Raw genomic sequence first — 23,670 nt, forward strand, 5'->3', positions numbered from 1 at the left:
TAGGTATCAAGTATGTCCACATAGTGATACAGACTATGCCAAAATGGTTATAAATGGAATATAATTAACATTAAGACAAAAGTGAGCAGAGGCAATGAATACCTGGTATATAGAATGAGCAGCAAATAACAGTACAAATGTGGCTGCTAGTTTCCCGGTGTAAACTAAACAAAGATGTCTTATTCTATGCAATTATTTCTCATTTTCCATATTGTACCTCATAGTTCAATATCTATCGTAGATTATTAGGAGGGGAGGGGGGAGGGGACAGCAGTAATTATCCAAATGTCTCAGTGGGGGAATTTCTCTATCCAGGGTGCCCAAATTTCGTGATAAGCGTCCGTTTTTTCTAAAACCGAGTAGGAGTATGATTCCATCCTCAACAGAAAATTAACTGCTGTGATGATTTGTGAGATGGAGGGGGGCGATTTTTGCTTCCACGCTTTTGCAATTTCAAGCTTAATGGAGATAAGTAGATAAATGGTTATAGATTTTTGGGCAGGGGATAATGTCGGAAAATCTAGATAGAGGAGACATGTTTATGGGCTAAGTGAATGGGTGATGCTCAGAGAGCTGATAATGTCCAAAAACTGTGTCCAAACAGGCTCAATTTTTGGGCAGGACCACCAGATGTGACTGAGTTCCTGGTTGGGCACATCCTCTCCAACATGTGTGTGTGTGGGGGGGGGGGGTAATTACTGTAGATTTTGTGTAGAGCTGTAGGAACTAAATGCCATTGTACGGTGAGCTTGTAATGGGGTTCCCATAGTGTCGCACAGTGTAACAGTTTTTTGGTAAATAAAAGTTCTTTGTGCCAGGAGTCAGTGTCAGCAGTAAAATGTAGTTCTCTCGCCCATGCTAGATGCTGGGAAATTTTATGGTGGGAGGAGGGGTCGAGAAGAATGTCATAGTGGAATGACAGTGTCCCCTTAAGCGCATGAGTTTGAGTCCATCTCTGTTCCCCCCCAGTAGCATCTCTGAGGTTCATCCTTGGGAACCCCCATCCTCTGTATTTTTATTAGAGAATACATTGTCCCAATTTATATTATTTAATGATTTCCACAAAACAGGCTGTCCTGGGATGGTTCTGAATCACTGGACTAACCCTAGCTAAGCTTAAAGGTTTTTGAACAGCGATGCTTTGGCGTAAAGGGGTCTGCATAACAGCACACTTGAAGTAAAAAAAAAGTATATTGTGAACCTCATTTGCATATCTTACCCAGAATCCATTGCTGCATTGGAAACCATGAAATTCAGAGGTTTTCTGGGGGAAAAACAAACCTAGTGGCCTGTCTTGATTTGTTAATGAACTACACAATGAGTTATTTTCTCTCCTTTTTTTCTTTCTTTTTTTTCTCGCGCTCTTTCTCGCGCTCTTTCTCGCGCTCTTTCTCGCGCTCTTTCTCGCGCTCTTTCTCGCGCTCTTTCTCGCGCTCTTTCTCGCGCTCTTTCTCGCGCTCTTTCTCGCGCTCTTTCTCACGCTCTTTCTCACGCTCTTTCTCGCTCTCTCTCTTCTCGCTCTCTCTCTTTTTTCTTTCTCGCTCTCTCTCTTTTTTCTTTCTCGCTCTCTCTCTTTTTTCTTTCTCGCTCTCTCTCTTTTTTCTTTCTCGCTCTCTCTCTTTTTTCTTTCTCGCTCTCTCTCTTTTTTCTTTCTCGCTCTCTCTCTTTTTTCTTTCTCGCTCTCTCTCTTTTTTCTTTCTCGCTCTCTCTCTTTTTTCTTTCTCGCTCTCTCTCTTTTTTCTTTCTCGCTCTCTCTCTTTTTTCTTTCCGCTCTCTTTTTCCGCTCTTTCCGCTCTCTTTTTCCGCTCTTTCCGCTCTCTTTTTCCGCTCGCTCTCGCTCTCGCTCTCGCTCTCGCTCTCGCTCTCGCTCTCGCTCTCGCTCTCGCTCTCTCTATATATATATATATATATATATATATATATATATATATATATATATATATATATATATATATATATATATATATATATATATATATATATATATATATATATATATATATATATATATATATATATATATATATATATATATATATATATATATATATATATATATATATATATATATATATATATATATATATTATATATATATATCTATATATATATATCTATATATATATATCTATATATATATATCTATATATATATATTATATCTATATATCTATATATATATATATATATATCTATATATATATATCTATATATATATCTATATATATATATATATCTATATATATATATATCTATATATATATATATCTATATATATATATATATATATATATATATATATGTCTGGGGGCCCAAAACAAATTCTTGCACCAGGGCCCTCTGCTTACTGCCTCTCAACCACAATTAGCTTTTCACTACTTAACTATTTAGACTGTGTGTTTAGACAAATATAACATTAGCAGTTCACTTTAATGTCTGATCATTTTTATTATTATAGAAGAGGGTTATCCACCACTTTACTGCTTTTGTCAGTAGAAATTAATCACAAAGAAAAAAAATTGTCATGAATTTTATTGCTTAAATTTATTTTAAACGTTTGTGTACTTTCAGAAAAAGTTGCAATAAAAATCTTGGATAAAACCAAACTGGATCAGAAGACTCAGCGCCTTTTGTCTCGTGAAATTTCCAGCATGGAGAGGCTTCAACATCCAAATATCATTCGACTTTATGAAGTTGTAGAAACGCTGTCAAAACTGCACCTTGTGATGGAGTACGCAGGAGGAGGGGAGCTATTTGCCAAAATAAACACTGAAGGAAAGTTATCAGAGTCAGAAAGCAAGCAGATCTTCTCTCAGATAGTTTCTGCAGTGAAACATATGGTGAGATAAGTTATTTGTCAGCACAATAATGTATTTATGACATTCCTACATTAGCATGTTTGTATCCATCCCTTTAGAGCAATTCTAGAAGGCTTATTTCCTTCCTAAAATAGGGAGAGTCCACGGCTTCATTCCTTACTGTTAGGAAATACAACACCTGCCCACCAGGAGGAGGCAGACACCCCAGCCAAAGGCTTAAATATCCCTCCCACTTCCTCACTACCCCAGTCATTATTTGCCTTTCCTCACGTTAGGAGGTGGCAGAGAAGTGTCTTGCACTCCATGTGACCGGGTGTGGTCTATGTTCATTTCCTCCATTCTGGCTGAGATTTAAACCTGAGGAGAGCGTTTCCTCTGTTAATTGTTTGGGTCTAGGAGGTGGTGAGTGCTCCAGCCATTGGGAGTATAAAGGTGCAGTTTTCTATAATATAAAAAACCTTGTATTTGTATCCTTCTGTTGGTATAACCTGAGCTCTGGAGGACTCTGATATTTTAGAAGGTACGCCTTCTGTACTAAATCATACCTGTTTATATTGTGAGGAGGCCGTGGTTTTCCTGCCCACTCAATTATGTTCCACATGCCTTAACACCGTTATAAAAAAGCACATCTAATCCTCCATCCGGAGGGGGCCTTCTTTCTGCGGACTTTGCTGCGCAGATACAAACAGCTGTGTCTGCGGCCCTCAGTGCATTACCTCACTCTAACAAATGCAGGAGAAAGGTTAAACATAGCTCTCCTGACCTTGAGTCATCTAAATATTTATCGGATATAGCTATTATGTCCCAGTTATCTGATGAAGAGCTTCAGAGGGTAAACTTTCTGGGTCAGTTCTTGGCGTCTAAGCCTCCTGCTGCGGAGGAACCGTCCTTTAGATTTAAAATTGAGCACTTGCATTTTTTTATTAAAGGAGGTTCTGTCTATGTTAGAGGTTCCAGAGGCCGCGCTGCCTGAAGAACCTACGATACCTAAATTAGACAGAGTTAACGAAGAAAGGAAAGTTCCTTTGACTTTTCCTGTGCTTGTTAAGATGGCGAACATTATTAAGAACAAATGGGAAAGAATTGGTTCTTCCTTTTCCCCCTCTTCTACTTTTAAAAAGTTGTTCCCGGTCCCGAACTCTCAACTAGATTTGTGGGGCTCCATTCCTAAGGTGGAAGGTGCTATCTCTATGCTTGCTAAACATACTACTATATCTCTTGAGGATAGTTCTTTGTTCAGAGAGCCAATGGATAAGACAATGAAAACTTTTCTGAGAAAGATGTTTCAACATACGGGATTTTTGTTTCAACCGGTGGTTGCAGTTGCCACAGTTGCCGGAGCAGCTACCTACTGGTGTGACTCTTTGTCTGAACGCATTGAGGTGGAGTCTCCCCTTGAGCATATTCAAGACAGAATTAAAGCTCTGAGAATTGCTCATTCTTTTATCTGTGATGCAAACATGCAAATTATTCACCTAAATGCAAAGGCCTCTGGCTTTGCGGTCTTAGCCCGCCGGACGCTTTGGTTGAAGTCTTGGTCTGCGGCTATGACTGCTAAGTCCAGACTCCTTTCTCTTCCCTTCAAGGGGAAGATTGTATTTGGTCCAGGCCTGGACTCCATTATTTCTATGGTTACCTACTGCAAGATAAGAACAACAAGTCTTAGGGACGACAATCTTCTAATTTTCGTTCCTGACGTTCTGACAAATCCCAACGACAACAACTCTTCTCCAAGCCCGAGCAACCCAAGAATACTTGGAAGCCGGCTCAGTCCTGGAATAAATCCAAGCAGAATAAGAAGGCAGCTGAAAACAAATAAGCATGAAGGGGTGGCCTCCGATCCAAGATTGGATCATGTAGGGGGCAGACTGTCTATTTTTTAGACGCCTGATTCAAGGACGTACAGGATCTGGAGGTGGTATCTCAGGGATACAAGATATGCTTCAAATCTCGAATCTGTCTACCAGACCAGAAAAGAGGGATGTCTTTCTAAGGTGCGTTCGGGATCTATCCTGAAATGTTGTTATCCCAGTGCCTATAGAAGAAAGAGGTTTGGGGTTTTATTCAAACCTTTTCATGGTTCCAAAGAAGGAGGGAACTCTCCGCCCAATTCTGGACCTAAAGTGCTTAAACAAATTTCTCAGTGTCCCTTCCTTCAAGATGGAGACGATAAGGTCCATCCTTCCTTTAATTCAGGAAGGCCAGTTTATGATCACTATAGATCTGAAGGACACTTACCTTCATGTTCCAATCCGCAGGGAACACTTTCAGTTCCTGAGGTTTGCATTCCTGGACTTGCCCTTCCATTTGGCCTAGCTACTGTTCCAAGAATATTTACGAAGGTTCTAGGGGCTCTTCTAGCCGTTGCCAGAACTCAGGGTATTGCAGTAGCCCCATACTTGGGCGATATTCTGGTGCAAGCACCATCCTTTCTGCTTGTGGAAGAATTCTCTGAGTCCCTTCCCAGTCTTCTTTGATCACATAGATGGAAGATAAACTTGGAAAAGAGTTCTATTATCCAAATTACCAGGGAGGAATTCTTGGGTACTATAATAGACTCCATATCCATAAGGATATTTCTAACAGACCAGAGACGTTGCAAGCTAACTTCGGCATGTCTTGCCCTCCGGACCTCCTTGAGTCCCTCTGTGGTTTAGTGTATGGAGCTGATTGGTCTCATGGTGTCCTGCATGAACATCATTCCTTTTGCCAGGTTCCGTCTCAGACCTTTACAACTGTGCATGCTGAGGCAGTGGAACGGCGATCATTCAGATCTGTCTCAACAGATTGTATTAGATAGCCGGTGAGATAATCGCTCTCTTGGTGGCTCTGTCCAGATCATCTGTCCCGAGGGAAATGCTTCTTAAGACCATCCTGGGAGATTGTGAATACGGACGCAAGCCTATCCGGATAGGGAGCTGTTTGGGGTGCCAGGAAGGCACAGGGGTTGTGGACTCTGGAGGAGTCCTCCCTCCCGATCAATATTTTGGAACTATGAGCAATTTTCAAGTCCTGAAAGGCTTGGCCACTTCTGGGTTCGTCTCAGTTTATCAGATTCCAATTGACAATCTAACCTCGGTGGCTTACATCAACCATCAGGGAGAAACGAGAAGTTCCTTGGCGATGAAGGAAGTATCTCAGATTCTGGAGTGGGCGCAGACAACTGGGAGGCGGATTTTCTCAGCAGGCAATCCTTCCATCCAGGGGAATGTTCTCTCCATCCCAAGGTGTTTGCAGAGATATGCAGCAAGTGGGGGATGCCGAAGATAGATCTCAGGGCGTCCCGTCTCAATACTAAGCTACCCAGGTACGGGTCGAGGGATCCCCAAGCGGATCTAATAGATGCCCTAGCAGTGACCTGGAGGTACAAACTCGTATATATTTTTCCTCCATTACTACTTCTTCCTCGAGTGGTGGCCCGCATCAAGCCGGAGCGGGCATCAGTAATACTGCTCCATTGTGGCCACGAAGGACGTGGTTCGCGGATCTAGTGGGGATGTCCTTATCTCCTCCGTGGAAGTTACCTTGTCGCAGAGACCTGCTGATACAAGGTCCATTTGTTCATCAAAACCTAGATTCTGTGAGGCTGACTGCGTGGAGATTGAACGCTTAGTCTTAGCCAAGAGAGGTTTCTCTGAGAGTGTCATTGATACTCTTATTCAAGCTTGTAAACCAGTTACCCGGCGTATCTACCACAAGGTGTGGAGGACCTACTTATTCTGGTGTGAAGAGCGTGGTTTTTCCTGGCACAGAGTTAGGGTTGCCAGGATCTTATAATTTTTTTTGGGCTAGAGAAGGGCCTTTCTGCTAGTTTTCTGAGGGGACAGATTTCGGCCCTGTCGGTTTTATTGCACAAGACACTGGCTGAGCTTTCAGACGTGCAGTCCTTTAAGGCTCTGATTAGGATTAGACCTGTGTTTAGATCTGGGGCTCCTCTTTGGAGCCTAAATCTTGTTCTTTGGGTTTTGCAACAGGTTCCATTTGAGCCTCTGCATTCCGTTGAAATTAAATTGTATGCAGAGTTTCTGAGATCTCTGCTTTGCAATGTGAGCCCCCTTATCTGATTTTTCATGCAGATAAGGCAGTTTTACGTACTAAATTAGGTTTTCTTCCTAAGGTTGTGTCAGATCGCAACATCGATCAGGAGATTGTGGTTCCTTCCTTGTGTCCTAATCCTTCTTCATCGAAGGAACGCATACTTCACAATTTGTATGTGGTTCGCTTCTTAAAGTTCTATCTTCAGGCTACTAAGGAGTTTAGACAATCTTCCTCTTTGTTTGTTATCTATTCGGGGAAGCGTAAGGGGCAGAAGGCTACTTCGACTTCCCTATCTTTTTGGTTAAGGAGTGTCATCGGCTTAGCTAACGAGACAGCAGGACATCGTCCTCCTGAGAGGATAACGGCTCATTCCACTAGAGCAGTGGCTTCCTCTTTGGCCTTTAAGAACGAGGCTTCTATGGATCAGATTTGTAAGGCGGCTACCTGGTCCTCCTTATATACTTTTCTCTTGTTAAGTGTATCAAGTCCACGGATCATCCATTACTAGTGGGATATTCTCCTTCCCAACAGGAAGTTGCAAGAGGATCACCCACAGCAGAGCTGCTATATAGCTCCTCCCCTCACTGCCATATCCAGTCATTCTCTTGCAACTCTCAACAAAGATGGACGTAGTAAGAGGAGAGTGGTGTATTATAGTTGTTTTTTTTAACTTCAATCAAAAGTTTGTTATTTTTAAATGGTACCAGAGTGTACTGTTTCATCTCAGGCAGCATTAGAAGAAGAATCTGCCTGTAATTTCTATGATCTTAGCAGAAGTAACTAAGATCCTTTGCTGTTCTCACATATTCTGAGGAGTGAGGTAACTTCAGAGGGGGAATAGCGTGCAGGTTTTCCTGTAATAAGGTATGTGTAGTTAACATATTTCTAGGGATGGAATTTGCTAGAAAAATGCTGCTGATACCGGATTAATGTAAGTTAAGCCTTAAATGCAGTGATAGCGACTGGTATCAGGCTTATTAACAGAGATACATACTCTTTTATAAAAGTGTAATATAAAACTTTTGCTGGCATGTTAATCGTTTTTATATGTTTGGTGACAAAACTTATTGGGGCCTAGTTTTTTTCCACATGGCTGGCTTGATTTCTGCCTAGTAACAGGCTTTCCACTGTTGCAATATGAGTGGGAAGGGCCTATTTTAGTGCTTTTCTGTGCAGATAAAAATACTGACAGACATTCAGCTTCCCTCTGCATGATACAGGACATCTCTGAAGGGCTCAAAAGGCTTCAAAGTCGTGTTTGAGGAGGGTAACAATCACAGTAGACTGTGGCAGTTGTTGTGAATGTGTTTAAAAAACGTTTTTGTCATTTATTATTCTGTTTTTGTTATTAAGGGGTTAATCGTCCATTTGCAAGTGGGTGCAATGCTCTGCTGACTTGTTACATACACTGTAAAAATTTTGTTAGTGTAACTGCCTTTTTTCGCTGTTATTTCAAATTTTGTCAAAATTTGTTTCTCTTAAAGGCACAGTAACATTTTTTTATATTGCTTGTTAACTTGCTTTAAAGTGTTTTCCAAGCTTGCTAGTCTCATTGCTAGTCTGTACAAACATGTCTGAAACAGAGGATACTTGTTCATTATGTTTAAAAGCCATGGTGGAGCCCCATAGGAGAATGTGTACTAAATGTATTGATTTCACCTTAAACAGTAAAGATCAGTCTTTATCTATAAAAGAATTGTCACCAGAGGGGTCTGTCGAGGGGGAAGTTATGCCGACTAACTCTCCTCACGTGTCGGACCCTTCGCCTCCCGCTCAAGGGACGCACGCTAATATGGCGCCAAGTACATCAGGGACGCCCATAGCGATTACTTTGCAGGACATGGCTGCAATCATGAATAATACCCTGTCAGAGGTATTATCCAGATTGCCTGAATTGAGGGGCAAGCGCGATAGCTCTGGGGTTAGACGAGATACAGAGCGCGTAGATGCTGTAAGAGCCATGTCTGATACTGCGTCACAATATGCAGAACCTGAGGACGGAGAGCTTCAGTCTGTGGGTGACGTCTCTGAATCGGGGAGACCTGATTCAGAGATTTCTAATTTTAAATTTAAGCTTGAGAACCTCCATGTATTGCTTGGGGAGGTATTAGCTGCTCTGAATGACTGTGACACAATTGCAGTGCCAGAGAAATTGTGTAGGCTGGATAAATACTATGCAGTGCCGGTGAGTACTGATGTTTTTCCAATACCTAAAAGGCTTACAGAAATTATTAGTATGGAGTGGGATAGGCCCGGTGTGCCCTTTTCCCCACCTCCTATATTTAGAAAAATGTTTCCAATAGATGCCACTACACGGGACTTAAGGCAGACTGTCCCTAAGGTGGAGGGAGCAGTTTCTACTTTAGCAAAGCGTACCACTATCCCGGTTGTGGACAGTTGTGCTTTTTCAGATCCAATGGATAAAAAATTAAAAGGTTACCTTAAGAAAATGTTGATTCAACAAGGTTTTATTTTACAGCCCCTTGCATGCATTGCGCCTGTCACTGCTGCGGCGGCATTCTGGTTTGAGGCCCTGGAAGAGGCCATCCATACAGCTCCATTGACTGAAATTGTTGAGAAGCTTAGAACTCTTAAGCTAGCTAACTCATTTGTTTCTGAATTGTTCATTTGACTAAACTAACGGCTAAGAATTCCGGATTCGCCATCCAGGCGCGTAGGGCGCTATGGCTCAAATCCTGGTCAGCTGATGTGACCTCAAAGTCTAAATTACTCAACATTCCTTTCAAGGGGCAGACCTTATTTGGGCCTGGTTTGAAAGAAATTATTGCTGACATTACTGGAGGTAAGGGTCATACCCTTCCTCAGGACAGGGCCAAATCAAAGGCCAAACAGTCAAATTTTCGTGCCTTTCGAAATTTCAAGGCAGGTGCAGCATCAACTTCCTCTGCTTCAAAACAAGAGGGAACTTTTGCTCAATCCAAGCAGGCCTGGAAACCTAACCAGTCCTGGAACAAGGGCAAGCAGGCCAGAAAGCCTGCTGCTGCCTCTAAGACAGCATGAAGGAGCGGCCCCCTATCCGACAACGGATCTAGTAGGGGGCAGACTCTCTCTCTCTTCGCCCAGGCGTGGGCAAGAGATGTTCAGGATCCCTGGGCGTTGGAAATCATATCTCAGTGATATCTTCTGGACTTCAAAGCTTCTCCTCCACAAGGGAGATTTCACCTTTCAAGATTATCTGCAAACCAGATAAAGAAAGAGGCATTCCTAAGCTGCATACAAGATCTCCTTGTAATGGGAGCGATCCATCCAGTTCCGTGGACGGAACAAGGACAGGGGTTTTATTCAAATATGTTTGTGGTTCCCTAAAAAGAGGGAACCTTCAGACCAATTTTGGATTTAAAGATCCTAAACAAATTCCTCAGAGTTCCGTCATTCAAGATGGAAACTATTCGAACCATTTTACCCATGATCCAAGAGTGTCAGTACATGACCACAGTGGACTTAAAGGATGCCTACCTTCACATTCCGATTCACAAGAATCATCATCAGTTCCTGAGGTTTGCCTTTCTAGACAGGCATTACCAATTTGTAGCTCTTCCATTCGGGTTGGCTACAGCCCCAATAATTTTTACAAAGGTTCTGGGCTCACTTCTGGTGGTCTTAAGACCGCGAGGCATAGCGGTGGCTCCTTACCTGGAAGATATCCTGATACAGGCGTCAAGCTTTCAAATTGCCAAATCTCATACAGAGATAGTTCTGGCATTCCTGAGGTCGCAGGGGTGGAAAGTGAACGAAGAAAAGAGTTCTCTATCTCCTCTCACGAGGGTTTCCTTCCTAGGGACTCTAATAGATTCTGTAGAAATGAAAATTTACCTGACGGAGTCCAGGTTATCAAAACTTCTAAATGCTCCACTGTGTTCTTTATTCTACTTCTCGCCCTTCGGTGGCTCAGTGCATGGAAGTAATCGGCTTAATGGTAGCGGCGATGGACATAGTGCCATTCGCGCGCCTGCATCTCAGACCGCTGCAATTATGCATGCTCAGTCAGTGGAATGGGGATTACACAGATTTGTCCCCTCTTCTAAATCTGGATCAGGAAACCAGAGATTCTCTTCTCTGGTGGTTATCTCGGGCCCATCTGTCCAAGGGTATGACCTTTCGCAGACCAGATTGGACAATTGTAACAACAGATGCCAGCCTTCTAGGTTGGGGTGCAGTCTGGAACTCCCTGAAGGCTCAGGGTTCATGGACTCAGGAGGAGAAACTCCTCCCAATAAATATTCTGGAGTTAAGAGCAATATTCAATGCTCTTCTGGCTTGGCCTCAGCTAGCAACACTGAGGTTCATCAGATTTCAGTCGGACAACATCACGACTGTGGCTTACATCAACCATCAAGGGGGAACCAGGAGTTCCCTAGCGATGTCAGAAGTCTCCAAGATAATTCGCTGGGCAGAGACTCACTCTTGCCACCTGTCAGCGATCCATATCCCAGGTGTAGAGAACTGGGAGGCGGATTTTCTAAGTCAGACTTTTCATCCGGGGGAATGGGAACTCCATCCGGAGGTGTTTGCTCAATTGGTTCTCCGTTGGGGCAAACCAGAATTGGATCTCATGGCGTCTCGCCAGAATGCCAAGCTTCCTTGTTATGGATCCAGGTCCAGGGACCCAGAAGCGGCACTGATAGATGCTCTAGCTGCTCCTTGGTTCTTCAACCTGGCTTATGTGTTTCCACCGTTTCCTCTGCTCCCTCGTCTGATTGCCAAAATCAAACAGGAAAGAGCATCGGTGATATTGATAGCGCCTGCGTGGCCACGCAGGACCTGGTATGCAGACCTAGTGGACATGTCATCCTTTCCACCATGGACTCTGCCTCTGAGACAAGACCTTCTAATACAAGGTCCTTTCAATCATCCGAATCTACTTTCTCTGAGACTGACTGCATGGAGATTGAACGCTTGATCCTATCAAAGCGTGGCTTCTCCGAGTCAGTAATTGATACCTTAATACAGGCACGAAAGCCTGTCACCAGGAAAATTTACCACAAGATATGGCGTAAATATCTTCATTGGTGTGAATCCAAGAATTACTCATGGAGTAGGGTTAGGATTCCTAGGATATTGTCCTTCCTCCAAGAGGGTTTGGACAAAGGATTATATGCTAGTTCTTTAAAGGGACAGATTTCTGCTCTGTCTATTCTTTTACACAAGCGTCTGGCAGAAGTTCCAGACGTTCAGGCATTTTGTCAGGCTTTAGTTAGAATTAAGCCTGTGTTTAAACCTGTTGCTCCTCCATGGAGCTTAAACTTGGTTCTTAAAGTTCTTCAAGGGGTTCCGTTTGAACCCCTTCATTCTATTGATATCAAACTTCTTTCATGGAAAGTTCTTTTTCTGTTGGCTATTTCCTCGGCTCGAAGAGTCTCAGAGTTATCTGCCTTACATTGTGATTCTCCTTATCTGATCTTTCATTCAGATAAAGTTGTTCTGCGTACAAAACCTGGGTTTTTACCTAAGGTGGTTTCTAACAAGAATATCAATCAAGAGATTGTTGTTCCATCATTATGTCCTAATCCTTCTTCAAAGAAGGAACGTCTTTTGCATAATCTAGACGTAGTCCGTGCCTTGAAGTTTTACTTACAGGCTACTAAAGATTTTCGCCAAACATCTAACCTGTTTGTTGTTTACTCTGGACAGAGGAGAGGTCAGAAGGCCTCGGCAACCTCTCTTTCTTTTTGGCTTCGGAGTATAATCCGTTTAGCCTATGAGACTGCTGGACAGCAGCCTCCTGAAAGGATTACAGCTCATTCTACTAGAGCTGTGGCTTCCACCTGGTCCTTTAAAAATGAGGCCTCTGTTGAACAGATTTGCAAGGCTGCAACTTGGTCTTCCCTTCATACTTTTTCCAAATTTTACAAATTTGATACTTTTGCTTCTTCGGAGGCTGTTTTTGGGAGAAAGGTTCTACAGGCAGTGGTTACTTCCGTTTAAGTTCCTGCCTTGTCCCTCCCATCATCCGTGTACTTTAGCTTTGGTATTGGTATCCCACTAGTAATGGATGATCCGTGGACTGGATACACTTAACAAGAGAAAACATAATTTATGCTTACCTGATAAATTTATTTCTCTTGTAGTGTATCCAGTCCACGGCCCGCCCTGTCCTTTTCAGGCAGGTCTAAATTTTAATTAAACTACAGTCACCACTGCACCCTATGGTTTCTCCTTTCTCGGCTTGTTTCGGTCGAATGACTGGATATGGCAGTGAGGGGAGGAGCTATATAGCAGCTCTGCTGTGGGTGATCCTCTTGCAACTTCCTGTTGGGAAGGAGAATATCCCACTAGTAATGGATGATCCGTGGACTGGATACACTACAAGAGAAATAAATTTATCAGGTAAGCATAAATTATGTTTTTCAAAATCTTACAAGTTTGATGTTTTTGCTTCAGCTGAAGCAGCTTTCGGGAGAGAGGTTTTGCAGTCTGTGGTGCCCTCAGAATAGGGTCCAACTCTTCCTTTTTATTCCCTTCCGTTATTCATTCAGTGTCCTCTGGAGCTTGGGTATAGTTTTCCCAACAGTAAGGAATGAAGTCGTGGACTCTCCCTATCTTGGAAGGAAAACATATGAGTGAAAAAATAGATAGGAGCGCTAAAAGCTAAAGGTGCTAAATGTATTAATGTGATATTTGTTAGAAAAAGAAATAAACAAAATAGATGTATGTCTAAAGAAACAAAGATTTATTCACATTATGTGATATAAAATTGTAAAAACGGACGTCTCCGTAAATAAAAACAATTTCTACAATAAAGTTGCCATCATTTGATATAAGAATAAACTTGCAATAAGAACTTTATATTGCAAGTTTATTCTTATATCAAATGATGGCAACTTTATTGTAGAAATTGTTTTTATTTACGGAGACGTCCGTTTTTACAATTTTATATCACATAATGTGAATAAATCTTTGTTTCTTTAGACATACATCTATTTTGTTTATTTCTTTTTCTAACAAATATCACATTAATACATTTAGCACCTTTAGCTTTTAGCGCTCCTATCTATTTTTTCACTCATATGTTCATTTCTGTTACCTAGTTGGGGACTCATAGGTATTTTTAGGAGTTTGGTGTATCTTCCTGCGCTCTCTAGTATTATTCTCATACAAGGAAAACATAATTTATGCTTACGAGATAAATTCCTTTCCTTCCGGATAGGGAGAGTCCACGGCCCCTGCCCATTTTTTCTTGTCTATGGGTGGTCCCCTATTATTTATTTTATCTTCTGGCACCATATATACCCAAATGTTTCTTTTACTTTTCCTTGTTCCCTCGGCAGAATGATTGGGGTAATGAGAAAGTGGGAGGGATATTTAAGCCTTTGGCTGGGGTGTCTTTGCCTTATATTTAACACTACCATAAAGGTTATTATAGGTAATGAGTTATGAAAAAATGACATTTATTCAATGAACATTAAACTCCATAATTTAGTCCAATATTTGTTTAGTTATGAGTAGAAAAATTGCATTTTCTCTTGTAAGGTGTATCCAGCACACGGATCATTCATTACTTGTGGGATATTCTCCTTCCCAACAGGAAGCTGCAAGAGGATCACCCACAGCAGAGCTGTCTATATAGCTCCTCCCCTAACTGCCCACCCCCAGTCATTCTCTTGCAGCTCTCGACAATGGACGTAGCTAGAGAGATGTGGTGAATTAATGTAGTTTATCTCCAATCAAAAGTTTGTTATTTTCAAATGGTACCGGAGTTGTACTATTTTAGCCTCAGGCAGAAAGTTGAAGAAGAGTCTGCCTGTGGTCTTTGATGATCTTAGCAGGTTGTAACTAAGATCCATTGCTGTTCTCACACATAACTGAAGAGATGGGTAACTTCAGCTGGGGGAATAGCGTGCAGGGTCTCCTGCTCTGAGGTATGTGCAGTTTTAAAAAAAAATTCTAGAGAAATGAATATGCTAGAAAATGCTGACAGTACCGGAATTATTTAAGGTAAGGCGGCAGTTATGAATCATACCCTTACAGAGGTATTATCTAAACTGCCAGGATTGCAAGGAGAGCGAGACAGCTCTGGAAATAGAATAAATACAGAGCTCTCTGACGCTTTAGTAGCTAGGTCTGATACACCTTCACATTATACTGAAGCTGAAGCAGGGGAGCTTCAATCTGTGGGTGATTTTTCTGATTCAGGGAAGATACTTCACTCTGATTCTGATATGTCTACATTTAAATTTAAGCTTGAACACCTCCGCGTATTGCTCAGGGAGGTTTTAGCAACTCTGGATGACTGTGACACTATTGTAGTCCCAGAGAAATTATTTAGATTGGATACATACTATGCAGTACCTACTTACACTGATGTTTTTCCAATCCCTAAAAGGTTTTCTGAAATTATTACTAAGGAATGGGATAGACCAGGTGTACCGTTCTCTCCCCCTCCTGTTTTTAAAAAGATGTTTCCTATAGACGCCGCTACACGGGACTTATGGCAGACGGTCCCTAAGGTGGAGGGAGCAGTTTCTACTCTAGCTAAGCGTACCACTATCCCTGTCGAGGACAGTTGTTCTTTTCTAGATCCAATGGACAAAAAATTAGAGAGTTACCTTAAAAAAAAAAATATATATATTTTTATTCAACAAGGGTTTATTCTCCAGCCCCTTGCATGCATTGCCCCCTTCACTGCTGCTGCGGCCTTCTGGTTTGAGTCTCTCGAAGAGGCTCTACAGGTAGAAACCCCATTGGATGATATCCTTGACAAGCTTAAATCCCTTAAGCTAGCCAATTCATTTGTTTCTGATGCCGTTGTTCATTTAACCAGACTATCGGCTAAGAACTCAGGTTTTGCTATTCAGGCGCGTAGGGGAGCTATGGCTTAAATCCTGGTCAGCTGACGTAACTTCAAAGTCTAAGCTTCTCAACATTCCCTTCAAGGGGCAGACCCTATTTGGGCCTGGGCTGAAGGAGATCATTTCTGATATTACTGGAGGAAAAGGTCACGCCCTTCCTCAGGATAGGTCCAGCAAATTAAGGACCAAACAGCCTAATTTTCGTGCCTTTCGAAATTTCAAGAGTGGTGCAGCTTCAACTTCCTCTAATACAAAACAGGAGGAAAGGAAAGCAAGCCAAGAAGCCTGCTGCTGCCTCTAAGACAGCATGAAGGATCAGCCCCCGATCTGGTAATGGATCTAGTAGGGGGCAGATTTTCTCTCTTCGCCCAGGCTTGGGCAAGAGATGTCCAGGATCCCTGGGCGTTGGAAATTGTGTCTCAGGGATACCTTCTGGAATTCAAAGCTTCTTCCCCAAAAGGAAGATTTCACCTCTCACAATTATCTGCAAACCAGATAAAGAGAGAGGCATTCTTCCATTGTGTTCAAGACCTCCTAGTTATGGGAGTGATCCACCCAGTTCCAAAGGAGGAACAGGGGCAAGGCTTCTATTCAAATCTGTTTGTGGTTCCCAAGAAAGAGGGAACCTTCAGACCAATCTTAGATCTCAAGATTCTAAACAAATTTCTCAGAGTTCCATCCTTCAAGATGGAGACTATTCGAACCATCCTTCCTATAATCCAGGAGGGTCAGTATATGACTACCGTGGATTTAAAGGATGCTTATCTTCACATTCCGATACACAGAGATCATCATCGGTTTCTCAGGTTCGCCTTCCTAGACAGGCATTACCAGTTTGTGGCTCTTCCCTTTGGGTTAGCCACGGCACCAAGAATCTTTACAAAGGTTCTGGGGTCACTCTTGGCGGTCCTAAGGCCGCGGGGTATAGCAGTAGCCCCTTACCTAGACGACATTCTGATACAGGCGTCGAATTTTCAAATTGCCAAGTCCCATACGGACATTGTTCTGGCATTCCTGAGGTCTCATGGGTGGAAAGTGAAAGAAGAAAAGAGTTCTCTATCCCCTCTCACAAGAGTTTCCTTCCTGGGAACTCTGATAGATTCTGTAGAAATGAAGATTAACCTGACAGAGGCCAGGTTGTCAAAACTTCTAAATTCCTGCTGTGTTCTTTATTCTACTTCTCGCCCTTCGGTGGCTCAGTGTATGGAAGTAATCGGCTTAATGGTAGCGGCAATGGACATAGTGCCGTTTGCCCGCCTACATCTCAGACCGCTGCAACTCTGCATGCTCAGTCAGTGGAATGGGGATTACACAGATTTGTCCCCTCTACTAAATCTGGATCAAGAGACCAGGGATTCTCTTCTCTGGTGGCTATCTCGGGTCCATCTGTCCAAGGGTATGACCTTCCGCAGGCCAGATTGGACAATAGTAACAACAGATGCCAGCCTTCTGGGCTGGGGTGCAGTCTGGAACTCCCTGAAGGCTCAGGGATCATGGACTCCGGAGGAGGCCCTCCTTCCGATAAACATTCTGGAACTAAGAGCGATATTCAACGCTCTTCGGACTTGGCCTCAGCTTGCTGTGGTCAGGTTCATCAGATTTCAGTCGGACAACATCACGACTGTAGCTTACATCAACCATCAAGGGGGAACAAGGAGTTCCGTAGCAATGTTGGAGGTTTCAAAGATAATTCTATGGGCAGAGATTCACTCTTGCCATCTATCAGCTATCCATATCCCAGGAGTAGAGAACTGGGAGGCGGATTTTCTAAGTCGACAGACTTTTCATCCGGGGGAGTTGGGAGCTCCATCCGGAGGTATTTGCACAGTTGATTCAACTTTGGGGCAAACCAGAACTGGATCTCATGGCGTCTCGTCAGAACGCCAAGCTTCCTCGTTACGGATCCAGGTCCAGGGATCCCAAGGCAGCACTGATAGATGCTCTAGCAGCGCCTTGGTCCTTCAACCTGGCTTATGTGTTTCCACCGTTTTCTCTGCTTCCTCGTCTGATTGCCAAGATCAAGCAGGAGAGAGCATCAGTGATTTTGATAGCACCTGCGTGGCCACGCAGGACTTGGTATGCAGATCTGGTGAACATGTCATCCTTTCCACCATGGACTCTGCCGCTGAGACAGGACCTTCTACTTCAGGGTCCTTTCAACCATCCAAATCTAATTTCTCTGCGTCTGACTGCTTGGAGATTGAACACTTGATTTTATCAAAGCGTGGTTTCTCCGAGTCGGTCATTGATACCTTAATACAGGCACGAAAGCCTGTCACCAGGAAAATATATCATAAGATATGGTGTAAATATCTTCATTGGTGTGAATCCAAGGGTTACTCATGGAGTAAGGTCAGGATTCCTAAGATATTATCCTTTCTCCAAGAAGGATTGGAGAAGGGTTTGTCAGCTAGTTATTTAAAGGGACAGATTTCTGCTCTGTCTATTCTTTTGCACAAACGTCTGGCTGAGGTTCCAGATGTTCAGGCATTTTGTCAGGCTCTGGTTAGAATCAAGCCTGTGTTTAAACCTGTTGCTCTGCCATGGAGTTTAAATTTAGTTCTTAAGGTTCTTCAAAGGGTTCCGTTTGAACCTTTGCATTCCATAGATATTAAGCTCTTATCTTGGAAAGTTCTGTTTTTAGTAGCTATCTCCTCGGCTCGAAGAGTTTCGGAGTTATCTGCTTTACAATGTGATTCCCCTTATCTCATTTTCCATGCAGATAAGGTAGTGTTATGTACCAAACCTGGGTTTCTACATAAGGTGGTATCTAATAAAAATATCAATCAGGAGATTGTTGTACCGTCACTGTGTCCTAATCCTTCTTCTAAGAAGGAACGTCTTTTACACAATCTTGACGTGGTTCGTGCTTTAAAGTTTTATTTACAAGCTACTAAAGATTTTCGTCAAACATCTGCATTGTTTGTTGTCTATTCTGGACAGAGGAGAGGCCAAAAGGCTTCTGCAACTTCTCTTTCTTTTTGGCTAAGGAGTATAATACGCTTAGCTTATGAGACTGCTGGCCAGCAGCCTCCTGAAAGAATTACAGCTCATTCTACTAGAGCGGTAGCTTCCACATGGGCTTTTAAAAATGAGGCTTCTGTTGAACAGATTTGTAAGGCGGCGACTTGGTCTTCGCTTCATACTTTTTCTAAATTCTATAAATTTGATACTTTTGCTTCTTCGGAGGCTATTTTTGGGAGAAAGTTCTTACAGGCAGTGGTGCCTTCCGTTTAAGCGCCTGCCTTGTCCCTCCCTTAATCCGTGTCCTATAGCTTTGGTATTGGTATCCCACAAGTAATGGATGATCCGTGGACTGGATACACCTTACAAGAGAAAACGAAATTTATGCTTACCTGATAAATTTATTTCTCTTGTGGTGTATCCAGTCCACGGCCCGCCCTGTCATTTTAAGGCAGGTGTTTTTTATTTTTAAACTACAGTCACCACTGCACCCTATAGTTTCTCCTTTCTCTTGCTTGTCTTCGGTTGAATGACTGGGGGTGGGCAGTTAGGGGAGGAGCTATATAGACAGCTCTGCTGTGGGTGATCCTCTTGCAGCTTCCGGTTGGGAAGGAGAATATCCCACAAGTAATGGATGATCCGTGGACTGGATACACCACAAGAGAAATACATTTATCAGGTAAGCATAAATTTTGTTTTTTTAATCCACTTTTCCTGTAATTGAACTCTGAAATTTGTATTTTATTTGTCCACTGCTCCCCAAAAGGCTCTTGTAATCCTGTAATAATAAAAAAATCTTACTCTACAACATTGTACAAAGTGATTGTTTGATCAGTGGAACTTCTTTTTAACTGTCACTAATTGTCCACAGCAAAGAGGATAAGATGATCAATACTTTCTGGAGTGCAACTTAATGCAAATTATGCTTTTAAAATTACAATTTTAAAGGGATATGACGCAATGCTCCTTCAGTAAAAACAAAGTAAACCTAAAAAGAAAGACTGTTATAAAAAAAAAAAAAAAACAACCTACTTATTTTCTTAGAAAATGATCACTTAGAAATTCTCAGTGTAGCCACTGCCCCCAGAGACGTAAGAGAGCTGACATTTTGAGAATGTAAGTTGCATTCTGTATCTTCTGAGCATGAACAAAAATGTTCCTATTTCATTTACATTCATTAAACACTAAGCCAGCTCAAGTTACTCTAGAAGATTTGACATCAAGCTATAAATGCCTTCCTGTAGAGACCACATCCCCCATGAGGGGCTGTAACAGGAAGTAATGAACACTTTTCATACAAATTTTTCTGTATTCCTGTGTTTCTCCCCAAAAAAAATAAATGAACAAACTGAATGCATGAGAAAGAAACATTACGAGTAACAGTTTTGACTGTACAAACAACTAAGGCAGGAAAAGCTTTAAGGGACAGTCTAGTCAAAATGAAACTTTCATGATTCAGATAGGGCATGACATTTTTAACAATTTTCCAATGGACTTTTATCATTACATTTGCTTTGTTTCCTTGGTGGTATTTTTCAAAAGCTAAACCTAGGTAGGCTCAAACTGATTTCTAAAACCGGTGAAAACCTCCTCTTAGCTCAGAGCATTTTGAAAGTTTTTCACAGTTAGACAGTACTTTTTCATGTGTGTCATATTGATAACATTGTGCTCACTCCCGTGGAGTTATTTAGGAGTCTGCACTAATTGGCTAAACTGCATGTCTGTTAAAAGCACTAAGATAAGGGGGCAGTCTGCAGAGGCTTAGATACAAGGTAATCACAGAGGTAAAACATATATTAATATAATTGTCTTAAATAATAAAAATTCTAGTGTAGACTGTCCCTTTAAAGTTCAAATTTAAACTATTTAGGTTGGAAAGCAGGGTGTATCAGATTTAAATCACTAGTACTCACTTTAAATCAACTCAATTTATGATTTTCTACATAATTGTTAATTTTTATAATAACTTTTCAGATTATTTTCCCACTTATATTATAAAATGACTGTTTTATATATCATAGAAAGATACATAAATAGATCATTGAAATTATTGGGAGGTGAACTATCTCTAGTTTAATAGGCTCATATTTGATCAACTTTTCAGCTGTCTTTTATTAGAAGGAGAACAATAATGATTACCTTTAAATAACAAGAAGAAGCAATACACTACTGTGAGCTAGCTGATTTTCATTGGCTCGACCAATGTGTTCCCCCTAGCTCCCAGTAAAGCATTGTTCTTTCAACAAAGAATACCAAGAGAATGAAGCAAATTTGATAAAAGAATTAAATCTGAAAATGTTATGCTCTATCTGAATCAAGAAACATGTTGTGTTTATGCCCCTTTAAGGATTATTTCTCAACTCTGCATGTTTGTTTATTTTATAAACTTTTTGCTGTGAAGTTATTTCTGCAGATACAAATTCAGTTTTAAGAACTACAAAACCAAGAATATGTGATAATATCTTCTAGATTAAAAAGAAAATGCCAAAAATAATCTTTTCAGAAACCTCTGGGAGACCATGACATTGTGTATGGATTGATGGAATTAATTTACCAAAAACTGAAACCTACAGCCGTGAATATACAGCCTCATGCTACATAATTAAAAATTAATCCTTATTTCAAGATGAATAACCTTTGTATTTGAATATGTCTTACATAGAAACTTTATTTTTAGATCGATTTTTCATTAAAAATTTTTTTCTATAATCTGATTTTAACCCTTTGAGTAGGCGATTACCTTTCCAACGGTGGGTCTTGGGGGTCTGTAGCTTTTAGATGCCTGTCGCTATGCATACTTTTTATGAGACGTTAAACACCAAATAAACGCTAAAGTTAAGCTTTAGGGGCCGAATTATTAGGCATCATATGGTGCCTAATACATCTGTTTCCGCACGAGCCTTCAGGTTTAACTGGTCCGCTGCCTCTGAACGGCAGACAGCAATCAACCTGATCAGATACGATTGGGTTGATTGACACCCCCTGCTAGCGGCCAATCTGCAGGGGTCAGCATTGCACTAGCAGTTCACCAAAACTACTTGTGTAATGCTAAATGCCGACAGCATATGCTGTCGGCATTTAGTGATGTCTGTAGGACATATAATAAATCTGCCCCAATGTGTCCATAAAGCAATGAGTACCACCTTCTCTGCTGAGCCCAACTAGGGACAGTTAGAAATAAGTGTACAAACAGTGACTGCATGGAATATAGCAGTGTAAAGTCTGGAGTCTATACTTCCATTGTTAATAGGAATTGGAAAGCCCACAGGAAAGGAGGACAATATAAATCATGAAACCCTATTGCAAAGTTAATGTTACTATATATAAGTAAAGAATGTATATTTCAATTGCAAAGTATTTAAAGGGACATTCCAGCTCAAACTGGAATCCACATGGATGCATTTCAAATTTGAAAAGAAGCATTTTTGTAATATACATGTATTAGCAAAAATTCTTCTAATAAAAGCTATAGATGTTTCCAAAGTGTATTTAAGTATGCAGTGTGCACCAGCATTGTAAACACAGCACTTGAACCTAAGGTGCTTGTACCATCTGGTAATGACTCAATTTGTTAATTGCTGACATGAAACAAACCATGCTGGTTCTTTGAGCAGCTGCACTATCTAAAATCCTGGTGCGCTGAGAATATCTATCTATGCTTCACATACACGTTCAGAGAAAAATGTGATAACTTTTACTAGAAGCATTTTTGCCAATAGATGTATATTGCAAATATGTTTCTGTTCAAAGATGTAATTCATCTATGTGCATTTACATTTTGACCGGACTGTCCCTTTAACTTCTGTTAAATTATTTGATTTTGCTTTTCAAATTATTTTCTGAAAGGAATTTGAAACCAACTATTCTTCTATATGTGTCTAGTACCTTCTGCACTTGAAAAATCTTTATTCTAAATCTTATTGACTGAAATGTATTTTTCCTTCCTCAGCACGATAATCAAATAATTCACAGAGACCTAAAAGCTGAGAATGTGTTTTATACTAGCAACACTTGTATAAAGGTTGGAGACTTTGGGTTCAGCACAGTAAGTAAAAAAGACGAGACTTTGAACACGTTTTGTGGCTCTCCTCCATATGCTGCCCCTGAGCTTTTCCGGGATGAACATTACATTGGAGTTTTTGTGGATATTTGGGCTCTGGGTATACTTTTATACTTTATGGTGACTGGGAGTATGCCTTTCCGAGCGGACACTGTGGCCAAACTAAAGAAGTGCATTCTTGATGGAACTTACACAATTCCCCCCTATGTGTCTGAACCATGCCAGAAACTAATCAAATCCATGCTTCAACTCAATCCTTCGGAAAGATGCAGTGTTGATTATATCATGAATAGTGAGTGGATGCATGGAATACAGTACCCAAAACCTCTGGAACCATTCAAGCTGGATCCAAAACACTTGCTAGACGTAACTACTCTTAAGAACGAAGAACTCGAAGTGAAAAATGTCCTGGACAACTTAGGGATCACTGAGGAGCACATTCTTAATAACCGTGAAAAGGACTCACGGAGTTCAATCACTGGAATTTACAGAATTATTCTGCACAGAGTCCAGAAAAAATTGTCCCTGGAAAGTGTCCCAATTATCACAGACCCGGAACCAAGAGAGAAAAATACAAAGAGGCCACATCGGACACGCCGAGAAATAAGGCACACATCTAAGTTTTGTTCAATTTTATAAACTGTGTTTTAAATTTTTTGCTCTGTAAAGTGAACTTTTAACAGGTGCTGACATTGGAAGCACCATATATTTTTGTGTATTTTTAAATAAAAACATGAGGCCTTTCAGAACAAACTACTTACAATGGTAGAAAAATGCTTGCTCCGAATAATGTCATTACTTTCCCCCCCCCCATTTTTTGCTAAACTTCTTGGCAACCAATTGAGAATATTTAATGCCAGAACTTCCATATTTTGAAATCATTTTCAGACATAACGAAAGCCAATTTCAATTAAATATAGTTTTAATTATTTTTAATGTGCGTTTTTTAAATTGGCTAAAATTTAATCAACTACGTAAAA

At 41.2% G+C, this 23,670-nt stretch overlaps 1 protein-coding gene across 1 annotated transcript in view; it reads left to right on the forward strand.

The window, feature by feature from the left end:
* Positions 1-23,443, forward strand: part of NIM1K (NIM1 serine/threonine protein kinase) — a 186,788-nt gene extending 163,345 nt beyond the window's left edge. Inside the window, exons 3-4 of the mRNA XM_053701254.1 lie at positions 2,571-2,839; positions 22,580-23,443. Of these exons, the coding sequence (XP_053557229.1) occupies positions 2,571-2,839; positions 22,580-23,329 (1,019 nt within the window). The 3' untranslated portion in view covers positions 23,330-23,443. The remainder of the gene's footprint in view (positions 1-2,570; positions 2,840-22,579) is intronic.
* The last annotated feature ends 227 nt before the right edge of the window (positions 23,444-23,670 follow it).

The sequence above is a fragment of the Bombina bombina genome, chromosome 2 (genome assembly GCF_027579735.1).
Source record: "Bombina bombina isolate aBomBom1 chromosome 2, aBomBom1.pri, whole genome shotgun sequence".
NCBI classification, from domain to species: domain Eukaryota; kingdom Metazoa; phylum Chordata; class Amphibia; order Anura; family Bombinatoridae; genus Bombina; species Bombina bombina.